Source organism: Epinephelus fuscoguttatus, linkage group LG6 (assembly GCF_011397635.1).
Source record: "Epinephelus fuscoguttatus linkage group LG6, E.fuscoguttatus.final_Chr_v1".
Classification (NCBI taxonomy): Eukaryota; Metazoa; Chordata; class Actinopteri; order Perciformes; family Serranidae; genus Epinephelus; species Epinephelus fuscoguttatus.
In genome coordinates this window covers 45,258,954-45,273,426 of record NC_064757.1, presented here as the reverse complement: position 1 = coordinate 45,273,426, position 14,473 = coordinate 45,258,954, and the positions used below count along the sequence as shown (strand labels likewise).

At 45.0% G+C, this 14,473-nt stretch overlaps 3 protein-coding genes across 3 annotated transcripts in view; all 3 read left to right on the top strand.

The window, feature by feature from the left end:
• Positions 1-14,473, top strand: part of LOC125890731 (golgin subfamily B member 1-like) — a 104,404-nt gene that overhangs the window by 13,913 nt on the left and 76,018 nt on the right. The gene's annotated exons all lie outside the window — the stretch shown is intronic.
• The window catches only part of LOC125890729 (protein mono-ADP-ribosyltransferase PARP14-like), a 72,526-nt gene that overhangs the window by 13,078 nt on the left and 44,975 nt on the right, over positions 1-14,473 (top strand). The window contains 5 exon segments of the mRNA XM_049579507.1: positions 1,526-1,556; positions 1,730-1,804; positions 8,709-8,882; positions 9,416-9,435; positions 9,438-9,534. Of these exon segments, the coding sequence (XP_049435464.1) occupies positions 1,526-1,556; positions 1,730-1,804; positions 8,709-8,882; positions 9,416-9,435; positions 9,438-9,534 (397 nt within the window).
• On the top strand, positions 9,686-13,201 carry LOC125890745 (protein mono-ADP-ribosyltransferase PARP14-like). The gene is made up of 2 exons (XM_049579543.1): positions 9,686-9,717; positions 11,957-13,201. The coding sequence occupies exon 2, from the start codon at positions 11,992-11,994 to the stop codon at positions 12,781-12,783; it is 792 nt and encodes a 263-aa protein (XP_049435500.1). The 5' UTR covers positions 9,686-9,717; positions 11,957-11,991; the 3' UTR covers positions 12,784-13,201.

Below are 14,473 nucleotides of genomic sequence, written 5' to 3'. Positions count from 1 at the left end.
CTTTTTATTGATTTTAGCTCTGCTTTTAACACAATGCAAATTGACATTCTTTTACAACAACTTTTTATGATGAATGTAAATGGTGGGCTCATTCACTGGATCAGAAGTTTTTTAACTGACCGCCCTCAAAGAGTTTTAATGAATGGGGCCTACTCAGATGAGCTTGTTTTAAATACTGGAGCACCACAAGGCTGTGTGTTGTCGCCTTTATTGTTTTCAATTTACACAAATATGACTGTGAATTGCAGCAATGTTAAGTTATTTAAATATGCTGATGACATGGCCTTGGCCGGACTTGTAACAGAAAATAATATCACACATGAGGATGCCTATTTTAGACAGGTCTCCCTCCTGCAGGACTGGTGTCAGGCCAGTAATCTGGAAATTAACGTGGCCAAAACTAAAGAACTCATAGTACAAACAAAAAAGGGAGCTAGTAGCATCGTTCCTGCTGTACTTAACAACCAGCTTGTGGAGGTAGTGAACCATTTTAAATACTTAGGCACTATTATTGACCAAACCTTAAATTTTAATGAAAACTCAGAAAGTGTTTTTAAGAGAGCAAATCAGCGACTGTTTTTAATCAGGAAGTTGAAGAGCTTTGGTGTAAGTCAACATATACTTGAAACGGCATGCAGAGGCCTGGTTGAAAGTGTACTGCAGTTCAACATAACTGCCTGGTACGGCAATTTGAGTGTGAAGCACAAAAACAAGCTCTCCACTATTGTCAATGTTGCAGGGAAAGTGGTTGGTAAGTCCCAACAACAACTCTGTGAGGTATTTAACAGGGCAGTAGGCAGGAAGGCCAGACAGATATCTGGAGATGCCTCACACCCTTTAAATTCAGAGTTTGAATTGCTTCCATCCGGCCGCTGATTCAGGGCCCCGAGGGCAAGCCGTAACAAATATAGGAAATCTTTCATATGCCATACAAGCACTGAATGCAAAATGACAGCACCAGGGAAAGCAAAGAATTTTAAGTGCTTTTATTTGGTTTATATTGTCACCTGCTATACCATTCATCTGCTGGTATTTCTTGTCTATTTGCACTATTGCTTTGTGATGTATGGTGGTCGTGTGACTTTGTTTGTAATGTAACTTAATGTTGGAGGAGCCAAAGACAATTTTCCACTCAGGTAGACAATAAAGTTAGTCTAATCTAATCTAATCTAATCTAATCTAATCTAATCTAATCCAGATTTGAACCTCTGCATGGCTCCACATGACTCTGGACAGACATAGATGAAAACTGTTGAACCTGATTGGTTTACAAAGGCAAACAACTGCAGGGCGACACATTTTGTTTTTTGTTTGTTCTCATTTCTCCATTATATTAGTAATAATAATAATAATAATAATATAATGATATAATGTTTATTTGCATGCACATGAAATCTGGGTAAAGTGAGGCTTTATTTCCCAGCTAAATTAAAATCTTTAAATGTCTGAGGTTAATCAGTCGGCATGTAGAAGAGATTTTTAGAGATATTTTCATTCAGTGTGTGTTTTTGTTTTCACTTCTCAGAGTCCGACGAGCAGTGACGACACCTCAGGAGGTAAAACAGCCTGAAACTGTGAAATATAATTGTTTCTCGTCTTTGGTTTGGAATCAGATATTTGATTTGTGCTTCCTTCAACACTCTGGACCGTTTGTGCTGTGTTTCACTGAGTTCATGTGTGCAGATAATTCATTTAAACCTGATTTTTATTTTATTTTTTTAATTCTTAGATCCAGCGACAGATTCAAAGACTCAGGCGTCAGGCGTTGAACCCGCAGACGGAGCTCCTGCAGAGAACAAAGAGGGTAAAAACAAACTGTCGGACTAAAAAGAAAACACTAAAACTAAAGAAAGTTTGTTCTGCAAATTTTTATTTTTATGATTTTAGTTTAGGCCTCTGCTCAAAAATTACATGTTCAAAATTAATAGAATATTTCTCAGCAACTATGAATAATCCTGCTATCAAAGTCAAACACATCAGTAGAGGCACCAGTACAGATCTTACTGGGTCAGATTAATGAAGAAATACGACAGAATAAATGAAAGATTTTGTCCTCGCCTAACAAAACTTTGCTGTGGAGTGAATACCATGTCATGAAATGTCTTCCAAGTAAAAGGTAAAATAAGGAAGGCCAAACCCAAGATGAAGATAATAAATAGGAAATAAAATCAATAAGAGAGCAATAAAATAGACAGACAGCTCAGATAAAATCAGGATATGCTTTCTGATAGAAGTTTTTAGGAGGGAGAGTTTTCAGTCTGGACTCTGGAACAAGCAGAAGACGTCTGCCTGAGGATCTCAAAGCAGGCAAAGGTTCATAAGGGACTAACAGGTCTAACATGTAATCTGGAGCCTTAAAAGTAATCAATAAGATTTTAACATCAATCCTACAACAAACAGGGAGCCGATGTAAAGAGGCTAAAATCTGTGTGATGTGATCAGACTTTTTGGTTTTGGCTTCATGTCCTGTGACAGGTAACCAGTAGATAGCAGTGTTTGTTAAGTGATATGCTGTGACCCAGTTACAAGGATTTCTGTGTGATTAATAGGGAGGTACAGCTCAGAGTTATCCAGTGGAAAGAGAGACAAAGAGATGACAACACCCAAACTATTATAGATAGTAGTTTAACAAATGGAACTGTACCATCCTGTTTTAAACATGCTGTAGTCCTTCCTCTCATTAAAAAGCCGAACCTTGACAAATATGTACTAAAATATTTTCGTTGCATCTCCAAGCTTCTTTTCTTGTCCAAAGAAAACTGTCTCCTCACAGCTTCCATCTTATCTAGCTAATAACAACATCATGGAGAAATGTCAGTCAGGTTTTAGGGCTCGACACAGCACAGAATCTGCCCCACTCAAAGTGTCAACTGACCTGCTGTCTGTAGATAGTGGTAAATGTGCCATTTTAATCCTCCCAGACTTCAGTGCCGCCTTTGACAGTGTTGATCATTGTGTATTATTAAACTGTCTTCAAGAACTGGTTGGCATCCAGGGAACTGCCCTCAAGTGGTTTGCCTCCTATTTATCAGGTCAGGTCGGTGGCCTCTCCTCCTGCTCTTCTGCCCATATCACTTGTGGTGTACCTCCAGGTTCTGTCTTAGGGCCCATTTTATATGTTCTGTACATGTTTCTTGAGGCTCCACCTTCTGCCAGCACAATGTGTCTTTTCATTGTTGTGCAGACAACACACAAAGAAGTGTTATTTTGGTATTTTAGTTAAAATTTTTACCCTACTCACCTGGAGTGTCTCCCCTTAAAGACAATACTTGGGAAATCCAGTGTATATATAGTATATAATAATAATAATAATAATAATAATACATTTTATTTATACAGCGCTTTTACAGCTATCAAAGACGCTTTACATTTAAAACCAAAGAAAAAAAGTACATACATGTAAGTGCAAAGAGATAAACCGAAGACAAGGACAATATAAAACAACAAGGTGCAAAAGCATAGTGCAAAACAAAGAAAAGGAGGGCACATGAGGAACCGAGAACAAAAAGCTAATGTTAAAGGTTAAAAGCAGATTTGAAAAGGTGGGTTTTGAGGAGTGATTTGAAGGTGGATGGATTTGGACAGTCACGGATGTGTATAGAGAGGGTGTTCCAGAGGGAGGGGGCGGCTATGGAGAAGGCTCTGTCGCCCCAGGTTCGGTGCTTGGTCCTGTGTGGAGGTGAGAGGAGGTTTTTGTCGGATGATCGAAGGTCGCGGGAGGGAGTGTGGTGGTGGAGCATGTCCGTGAGGTAAGAGGGGGCCTGGCTGTGGAGGGCTTTGTGGGTGAGGAGGAGGATCTTGAAATTGATTCTGTACGGGACAGGGAGCCAGTGTAGGTTTTGCAGGACAGGGGTTATATGTTCACGGGAGCTGGTGTGGGTGAGGAGGCGGGCAGCAAGTTTTGGATGTACTGAAGTTTGTTGAGGACTTTGGATGATGAGCCGTAGAGGATGCTGTTGCAGTAGTCCAGTCTTGAGGTGATGAAAGCATGGATGAGAGAAGGAGAGTAATGGATGGAGACGGGCAATGTTTCTAAGGTGAAAGAAGGCAGTTTGGGCGAGGCGGCTGATGTGATGTTCAAACGAGAGGTTACTGTCGAAGATGATACCAAGGTTGCGGATGAATGGGGAGGGAGAGAGGGTGTTGTTGCCAATGCTGAGGGTGAAGTTTTGTGTTGCTGTAGAGAAGGATTTTGGGCCGATGAGTATTATTTCAGATTTGTCACAGTTGAGTTTGAGGAAGTTGGCTTGCAGCCATGATTGGAGTTCAGTCAGACAGTTGGTGAGGGTAGAGCGGGTGGCCAGGGTGATGGATTTTGTGGAGATGTAGATTTGGATGTCGTCAGCGTAGCAGTGGAAATGGAGACCATGACGACGGATGATGGAACCAAGGGGGAGTAGGTAGATGATGAAGAGGAGAGGACCAAGTGCCGAGCCCTGAGGGACACCTTGAAGTAGGGGGACGGTGGCAGATGTGCAGTTGTTGATGTGGATGAACTGATGTCTGTCGGTGAGGTATGATTTGAGCCAGGAGAGAGCAGAGCCAGTGATGTTGAGGGAAGTTTGTAGGCGGGACAGCAGAGTGGTGTGGTTGATAGTGTCAAAGGCAGCAGTGAGGTCGAGGAGGATGAGTATGTTGAGGTGGCCAGAGTCGGCAGAGAGGAGGAGGTCGTTAGTGATTTTGAGGAGGGCGGTTTCGGTACTGTGTTGAGGGCGGAATCTGGATTGAAATGGTTCATATAGTTCACGAGAGCAGAGGTAGGTTTTGATTTGGGAGGCGACAACACGTTCCAGAATTATTGACAGAAAGGAAAGGTTCGAGATGAGACGGAAATTTGAGATGACGTCAGGGTCCAGGCCGGGTTTTTTGAGGATGGGGGTGACAGCAGCCAGTTTCAGGGATTTAGGGATAGAGCCAGAGGTGAGGGAGGAGTTAATGATGGTAGTGATGAGTGGGGAGATAGTTGGGAGACAGACTTTGATGATGGAGGATGATGTGGGGTCCAGGACGGAAGTGGAGCTTTTCATCTTGGAGATGATGGGGAGGAGTTCCAGGGGGGAGACAGGGGTGAAGTGTGACAGTGATTGAGTGGTGGTGGAGGCGGTGAGCGCCGGAGAGACTGAGATTGGGGGGGGGGGGGTTTGATTGAAAAAATGCCAGGAAGGAGTTGCGTTTGTCAGTTGTGATGGAGGAGAGGGTGTTGTCGCAGGGTTTGAGGACTTTATTGACAGTGGAAAAGAGAGTCTTGGGGTTATTGGAGCCAGAGTGAATGAGTTGTGAGTAATAGTTGGACCGGGCGGCAGTGAGGGCATCTTTGTAGTTTGAAAGGTGGTCTGTATAGGCATGGAGATGGACTGTGAGACTGGTTTTCTTGTAAAGTATTTCAAGCTGGCGCTTATGGGTTTTCATGTGATGGACTTCAGGAGTGTACCAGGGAGATGAGTGAGTAAATGAGACAGTTTTGGTTTTTAAGGGAGCCAGTTTGTCGAGGCAGAGGGACAGTGTGTTGTTGTAGTGGGTGACCAGGTCAGAGGGGTTTGGGGTCAGCAGGGTGGTGGATGCGGACAACGTGTTTGCCAGTGAGTCAGAGAAAGCAGAGGGGGAGATGGACTTGATATTTCTGAAGGATATAATGCGTTTGAGTTTTGGGGGGGGGTCTTGAAGTCCACAGTGATGGCCAGGTGATCCGAGATGTGGAGGTTGGTACTGGAGAGTTACCGGAGGGTGAGACCGGCGGAGCAGACTAGGTCCAGGATGTGGCCGCGACAGTTGGTGGGGAAGTGGACATGCTGGGTGAAGTGAAGGCAGTGGAGCAGTTCCAGGAGGTCTATTGCACTTTTGCAGTTTGGATCATCGATGTGGATATTGAAGTCCCCCAGCAGGAGAACTGAGGGGGATACGGTGGATAGCTGGGTGAGGAATTCGGCGAGGTCTGAGAGGAAGGACTTGTTTGATTTGGGAGGGCGGTGGATGATGGCGATGACCAGGGAAGTGGGACCAGACAGTTTGAGGGCGACTTGTTCGAAGGACTGAGCAGGAGGTATGGAGATTGTGGATATTTTAAAGCGTTTCCTGTAGATGGCAGCAACGCCACCACCCTGTCCGTCTGGGCGGGGTTTGTCGGTGTAGGTGTAGTCAGTGGGTGTGGTCTGGTTTAGGGAGAAGTAATCCAGGGGTTTGTGCCAGGTTTCGGTGAGGCAGAGGAAGTCCAGTTTATTGTCAGTGATGAATTCATGTAGGATGGCACTTTTGTTGGTCAGTGAGCGGGTGTTGAGTAGAGCCAGTTTCAGGTGTTGTTGGGTTTGAGTAGCACAGGGGGTGGCAGGAATGCAGAAGATGGGGGATAGGTTTTTGTAATTCACAGTCTTAGTGCAGTAAGGGCTGGGTGGTCTGTGTTTTATGATGGACTGTATGGGGAATGTCTCAGGTGGGAGGATTAATGTTTGATATGGTCAGGCGGGGGCGCTGGTGAGCGAGACTGTGCTCTGTGCTGCAGTTGGAACGGCGTGACGAAGTGTGTCGGTGGAGGGGGCATGTGATGTAAATAGTAACGCACGTGGCGCGTGATGTACGGCATGCTGAATATTGGTTGCCAGCGTGCGGCTTCCCAGGGAGGTAGGGTGAATGCCATTGTGTTTGAAGAAAGAGGGACGGTTCCAGAAAAGATTAAAATTGTCCACGACATTGAAGCCTCAAGCGTAGCAGGCAGGCCTGAGCCAGGTATTCAGCAGGAGCAGCCTGGAGAAGTGAGCGTCCCCACGATCAAGTGTGGGAATGGGACCGGAGATAAAAACGGACTTTCCACAAGTGCGTAGGAAGTCCAGGAGGGAGGTGAAAGCACTTTTGGTCAGCTCAGAGGCGCCCCGTGCCAGGTCGTTGGTCCCTACATACACCACGATGCGGGTGATGGAGGAAGGGAGTGACTGCAGCAGCCCAGGGAGTTTTCCCAGGATTACCAGGACTGTGGCTCCGGGGAAACAACAGGTGGTGGCATTGAAGAAGCGGATATTCCTTGTGATGGAGTCTCCGATGATCAGGGTGGTTGGAGGGAAGAGCGGGCAAGGAAGGGTTTTTGCTGGGTTGGATGGTGGCGAGCCAGTGTCCGGGTCGTCCGCTGGCCGCGGGATCGATGACCGGGCACGGTCGGACAGGTGTTGCGGTGGATCAGCCGTTACAGCCCTAGGAGGAGGAGAGTCTGCCGGGAGCGTGGGGTGGAGGAGGCCTCCGGAGCATCTGAGGACGGCTTCCTTCAGGAATTTGCGACGTGAAGCAGAGGTAGTTGTCCGGGAGGAGAGCTGGTGATCCGGGACCGCAGCAGAGCCACTCTGGGTACCAGCGGGTGCTGGCGGGGAGGAGGGCTCCACGTCACCCATTGGCGCTGGGCTGCCGGGGCGGCGAGCCGTGGGTACACCGCCAGCTGCCAATGTGGAGCCAGCCACGATGATCCCAGAGGCAGGGCACCTGGAGCGGGGAGGCGGTGCCCCAGCAACCGCCACGGCACCAGGGACTGCGGGGCCGTCGGAGCGGGAAGCCGCGGGGACGCCATCAGCCGCAGGTGTAGGACTAGCTGACGTAACCCCAGATGTGGAGCTACCTGAGCCCGAGGGCGAAGCACCAGTAGCCGCAGGTGGAGAGGGGCCAGCGGTTTTTCCAGAGCCAGGCGTTGCACAACCACCAGCAGCCGTGTGCAGAGAGCTAGCGGCGGGGCTAGCACGTTGGTTAGCTTGAGCTATGCTAACTGGGCGAAGATCTGGGTTGTCTGCTAACGCCTCGAAGCGATTGGAGAGGCTCAGGCGAGGAGGAGAGGCAGTCGCATCCTGGAGTCTCTTTCTGTCGCAGATCACAACTTCAGCCCAGGATGTCTGGAGGCTGGGTGTGGAAGAAGAGGAAGGCCGCGGACCATTGGAGGTATCCCATGGGATGGTGTCCTGGAGGGCCGCTTTGAGGGAGACAATGTGCAAGGACTGTTCGTGAGCCAGCTCCAAGCAGGAGGTCAGCATGGCCTGCTTATCTTGCAGTTCCTGAGATGGTCGGCGGATGTCTTCCTTAAGGTCTGTAATCTGTTTATTTGCTTTTGTGAGCATTATGTTGTCACAGGCCATGGATGTAGCACGTTGGCTAGCTTGAGCTAAGCTATGGATGTAGCACGTTGGCTAGCTTGGGCTAAGCTAACGGCTAGGTGGTGCTGGTAGTCAAGGCGTGGGTAAATGTAGAAACAGGACAACAGCAAGTAACGTTAGAGCCAGCAGGGTTGTGATAAGGAGGCAGGGGTGTATAGGTGCCACTGGAGGGAGAATAGCTTCTTGGATCAGAAACGTGTCAGGCGTGGAGAGCAAGCTGCCGTGCTGCTATGCTATATCTCGTTGTTCTTTGAGTCTTCAGCCTTCGACCTGCAAAGCATGTCAGAAAAAACTCCCTAAAAAAAACCTTATTTGGGAAAAAAGGAAGAAACCTTCAGGTAGGCCGAGTCTTTGCAGGATCCCCTACCAGGACGGCTGGCCGTTCAGGACTCTCAGACTCTCTCCAAGTTGTGCAAAATTTTGACTGAGTAGCAGGTGGTACCTTGTATGGTAGCCTCAGCCACCAGTATGTGAATGGTGTTTTAATCCTTCTTCAACCAACTTGTTCTGTTTTTAAACTTCAAAACAAATACAGATAAATTCCTTTGATAACAATATTAAAGCAGGTTTGTATGTGTCTCCTCTCAGAGTCAGCGTCCGCTCAGAGCGTCTCTGTGGTGTTGGACAATGTGTCCGACAACATGTCCAGAGATCTGCTGTGCATGCTGGTGGAAAATGTCTCGGGTTTGGACGAGAGCGGCTACAATCTGGAGATCATCTGGGAGACCAACAGAGCCGTGGTCACCTTTAACAAACCTGCAGGTAAAGAACACGACACTGCAGTAAATACACAGATCCACAGCGTTCACCACGTCCAGATCAGATCCAGATGGATATATATTTAAAGCTCCAGTGTCAAATTCAGGGGGACATATTAAGAAATGTATAATAAGTAGTATCTTTTCTTTAGTGTCTAATTGCCTAAAAACAAGAATCGCTGTGTTTTCGTTACCTTATATCTACAAAGGGAGCAGGTTCTCATCTACAGAGATCACCATGTTGCACTGTCATGTTCCTACAGTAACTCAGAATGGACAAACCAAACACTGGCTCCTAAATGAACACGGGTGAAGTTAATTTCGTCAACTGGTAGAACTGTTTACAAACAGGAAGCGACAGTTCCTGCCTGGTATCTTTTACTCTGAGAAGGAAAACCAAATTAGAAAGTAAACACACAAAGGAGCGAGGGCAAAATATCTGATTTAACAGACCCTGAACCAGTCAGGCCTCCTTTATTCTTTGTCACCTGATGAGCCTGTTTTAGTTTTAAAGGAGTAATCTGGAGTATTTTGCAGATGTGGAGAGGTTCCTGGTCGGTCCAGCCAGAAGCTGCAGAGACATGGACTGACCGCTCGGCCGCTGGAGGCAGCAGAGAGCGTCCGAGTGGAGAGTCTTCCTCCGACTGTAGTTAAAGGTACGTCAACTGTTGAAATACTGTTTCCTGTCTGCAACATTTTGTGTCTGTGGTGACACGTTCTTCACCTCTGATTTCTCTCCAGACATGTTGGAGTTGTATTTTGAGAAGAACTGGACCCTGCCAGAAAATATCGTCATGATCCCGAACAGGCTGCCATCGCGACTTTCAGTGACCCCAAAGGTTTTTATTTAGTTTCATTGTTCATCTTTTACTGACTGATTTTTAAAGTGTGTTCTAGCCTTGAAACAAATATCTAGAAATCCAATGAAACAAGCTCAGAGAGACTAAACAAGTAATACACTGTTTGGACAAAAGTTTGTGGACACCTGGACATTTTACCCACATTTAATAGTGTGACATGTGACTCTGGCTTCATGGGCACTCATCTGTTGCTGTATCGGCCTCCACTCCTCTGGTTTCTGGTGCGTTCCACCAGATTTTAGAACCTAGTTTCAGGGATTTTCTGCCAATCAGCCAACATTAGTATTAGTGAGTAGGTCTGCCCTCGCCTAAGAGTGTTCCTAGTGGACCAACAGTCCTCATCAGGGTCCATCAGTGGACCAACAGTCCTCATCAGGGTCCATCAGTGGACCAACAGTCCTCATCAGGGTCCATCAGTGGACTAGTCTCCTGCATGTTTCTGATATGAATGTAATGATGAAATGATATATTTTGGTGGTTTGAGTTGAAGGTGTGAGAAAGAATAGTATCAGTAACATTGTTAACACTGTGCTACATTACAGAGAAATACACACCGTACTAATGAACCTTCATTAATATAGGCCTATATTTTATCTCCAAGTGCACGTCACACACTGAGCGAGCCGCCTGTTAATGACGCTGTGGGCTAATGGGCATGTAGCTACTTCCATGTTTCAGATGATACGTCATGTTTGTAGTCGACCAATGAAGATGAGTTTACATATCACCTTGGGTTCGTCCTTCACCTTTTCAAAATGATCCCACACTTTGGATTTCCTGCCCGACATGTTATTAACTAGCCTGTGGAATAACCGCAGGTGCCAGCCCTGGAGATTAGGGGCCGCACACATGCCGCGTCTTTAACCATATGGAAAACATGAGGTCGGGCTCTGGACGCTACTCTCGTGCCTTTTCTGTGCCAGCTTTCAAGAGCGTGGTGACAAGTCGCGAAGCAACCTTAATAAACACCATATCATGGCCTATTTACCTGAAATCCTGAGAGCACAGAGCTGATCTTCTTCCAGGAGCTGTTTATAAGTGTGTAGGCCTATCGTCCGTGGGACAGATGTAAAGCTCCGGGTAGCCCTGCACTAACATGATCAACTTTTCCGTGTTTACCAGACTGAATATTAACAGAAGAAAGGAAAGATATCTGTTGGCTGTGATTGGTTTGTAACCTGACTCTTGTCTGACTGCTGTGCCATGACACTTCCTGTGTCTGTCCCTTTAAATTAAAAGGTTTGGATTTATTTTAACAAGGTGCAGCTCCTGATAGAGTTAACTTTTTTTCTGAGACTAAGCGACCAGTGAAATCTTCAGCTGCATTGAAGAAGACTGTTTCTCACAGACTGCTGTATGCACTCAGACTTTTGTTTTGCAACCAGTGGAGTTGCCCCCTGCTGGCCATTGGGAAGAATGCAAGTTTAAGGCATATCTGCATTGGTTTAACTTTTCAGACCTGAAGGCTACGTTCACTTCTAAAGTCTAAAGTGCTAAAAACTGTAGTTGTTCTAATGTCCACTTGAGGCTGGCTCCAAGAGTGAGTCAATCCCCATAGACCCCCATGTTAACATGTGGAAATAAACATGTTTACAGCCTGGTACAAAAACTGTATTGGTCTTAATAACTAATTTCAACATTCATGACAACTGCAATGGAGGTGAATTTTTGTATAACTCACCTGTTTACGTTTCTTAAGGCTTAGAGTTCGTCTGCTGTTAGCGCCTCAGCTTCTCAGTCAGATCCATCCTCACTGCTTCAAAGCTCCACCCTCCCTTCAGATATGGCCTTATCTGGTCCCAAAATACAAGATTACAACGGTCAAGATGCTGAACTTGAAGCCTCAAAACATCAGTCACAAAATAATAGGTGATGTCACTGTGGCTACGTCCACAATGACCATGCTCTCAGTGCAAGAACTTGACAAACTTGACGTTATGGTAACTACATCCATTATTTTATGCAGTCTGTGAGCTAACAGAGGACTAATAAAATGTTGTTGCATGCTGTTACATACAGACTTCATTTCATTGGGACTTCTTAGACCAAACCAGGAAAAACAGACTCTAATCAAAAGCAAATGTAAGAACAAGGGTGTCCACATACTTTTGGCCATAAAGTACCTTTAAAGACGTCCAGTATCATTTAAATGCCGTGTAGCTGTAAATAGAACAACCACTTACTTGATCTTTCTTTTTTATTCACTGTATTGCTGCAGTTGTGGAAAGTATTTGCATAAAACAAGACTATGTGATGCGGACCATTCCTGTCAAGATGTATCCGTACCATGAGTCCCTGGGCTCCGCCCTGTACGGCAAAGAGCGACCAACATGGAAGATGCCCGAGCCCTTCACAGAGAGCGTTCACCACGTTGTCTGGAAATTCCTTCTGATGAAGAAGCTGTTAAAAAGCATCAACGATCAGATGAGTCCGTTCTTCTGCAGCGTGGACTTGGATAACCCAGAGGTGAAACTCAGCCCTCTCCCGAGCTTTTTGAGGCAGAAAGGTCTGACCTCCAAACACGTCGATAATTGGATGAGTACCGCCCAAAAGGCCTTCCGTGAGCAAATGTCCCAGTACACGGCCTTTGAATGTCCAGCAAACGCACATGCATGGAAAGTTGCAGAAAAAGACGTCCGTTCTGTTATCAGGGAAAACGCCATCCCCGTTCTGGATGCATCCAGGGGGATTTTGACCTTGGCTGGTGGAGCTGACGATATAAAACAAATCAAAGCCCCTGTGGAGAACATTGTTCTTAAAGCCATGGATCAGATTAAACGGCAGACAGACAGTGTCTCTGAGATAATGAATATGTCCCCGGTGATGTTCTACATCCTGCAGCAGGAGGGCTTCCAGAAAGCTGCCCAGGACATTTCTCCTGACATGAAACTCTCCTTTGATGAAGGAACCCAGAAATTAACCATTACAGGACTCCCTGCAGAGGTTTTCCAGACCAAGGCATGGATCTTGGAGAAGAATGTGGGTATGAGTAAAAAGCAGCTGAATTTTCCTGCCCTTAAATTTCCCCTTAATTCCACTAAATGAACCCTAAAATGTCATAAGTGTCTTGTTTCATCTCTTAATTGTATCTAGGCTGTTTCAGACCAACTTCCCCAAAATTCAGCCGCACAGATTTGTAATAAAGTTTTGTCAAACATCAGCTGGAGTTTATGAAGCTTTAACAAACAACATCCAGGATAAAAATGATCAAATATCTATCGAGAGAAAGTTAAAGTCGTAACAAGGTTTCCATTGGTGAACATGAGGAGGGATAATTTGAACAGCACACTAATCCATGTTAAAACAAGTTGGCAGCCATGTCTGCCAAGTCAGTCTGCAGCTGATCTGACACCAAAGTGGACAAGGTCCAAAACCTGATCACATTTTATGGTTGAAACTTAATTTATGATTATTAATGTTTGTAGTTTAATATGACGACAAATTTGACCAATTTTGAAATTCAAGAAAAGACACTGTTAATTAGAAATCACTTGTTTGAAGACTGGACTTAATTATCGTCTCATTTGAGGACACTGGGACTTTATAATATGTTTAGTTTTGTACTCATCAGATCCTACTGATCTTAGATTGCTGGGAGAAATTAAAATGCATACCAAACAAGAGTTCAGGTCTCAGGAGGACATTGATTCCAGCTGCGCTCCTGATGAGAAAATCAAATCAAAATGTTGTGGCAGATGTTTAAATCCTGGCAGCTGCCACAAATAAACGGTTGAGTGGGAAACGCTGCATATGCTAATTATGACTATCACTAGGATATAATGATAAAAGAATGTCATTTTATGTCCAAGAGGTCAAAAGTCACTGTGACATCATAATGTTCTCTGGTCATCATTCATATCTTAGGAGCAGAGGGGGAGACGTTTGGTCAGATACTGATTTGGTGACACTAATTGTTGGTGTCCATCTTGAATCTGTGCTGCTGAGCTGAAGATGTCTGTGAAGCATCTGTGTTTCTGAATTTGTAGCTTCTTTGCAGCAGTGTCCATATTTGAACCTCTGTCATGGCTCCACATGACTCTGGACAGACATGGATGAAAACTGTTGAACCTGATTGGTTTACAGAGGCAAACAACTGCAGGGCGACACATTTTGTTTTTTGTTTGTTCTCATTTCTCCATTATAATAATAATAATAATGATAATAATAATAATAATAATCATAATAATATAATGATATAATGTTTATTTGCATGCACATGAAATTTGGCTAAAGTGAGGCTTTATTTCCCAGCTAAATTAAAATCTTTAAATGTCTGAGGTTAATCAGTCGGCATGTAGAAGAGATTTTTAGAGATATTTTCATTCAGTGTGTGTTTTTGTTTTCACTTCTCAGAGTCCGACGAGCAGTGACGACACCTCAGGAGGTAAAACAGCCTGAAACTGTGAAATATAATTGTTTCTTGTCTTTGTCAGACATTGAACCCGCAGATGGAGCTTCTGCAGAGAACAAAGAGGGTAAAAACAAACTGTCGGACTAAAAAGAAAACACTAAAACTAAAGAAAGTTTGTTCTGCAAATTTTTATTTTTATGATTTTAGTTTAGGCCTCTGCTCAAAAATTACATGTTCAAAATTAATAGAATATTTCTCAGCAACTATGAATAATCCTGCTATCAAAGTCAAACACATCAGTAGAGGCACCAGTACAGATCTTACTGGGTCAGATTAATGAAGAAATACAACAGAATAAATGAAAGATTTTGTCCTCGCCTAACA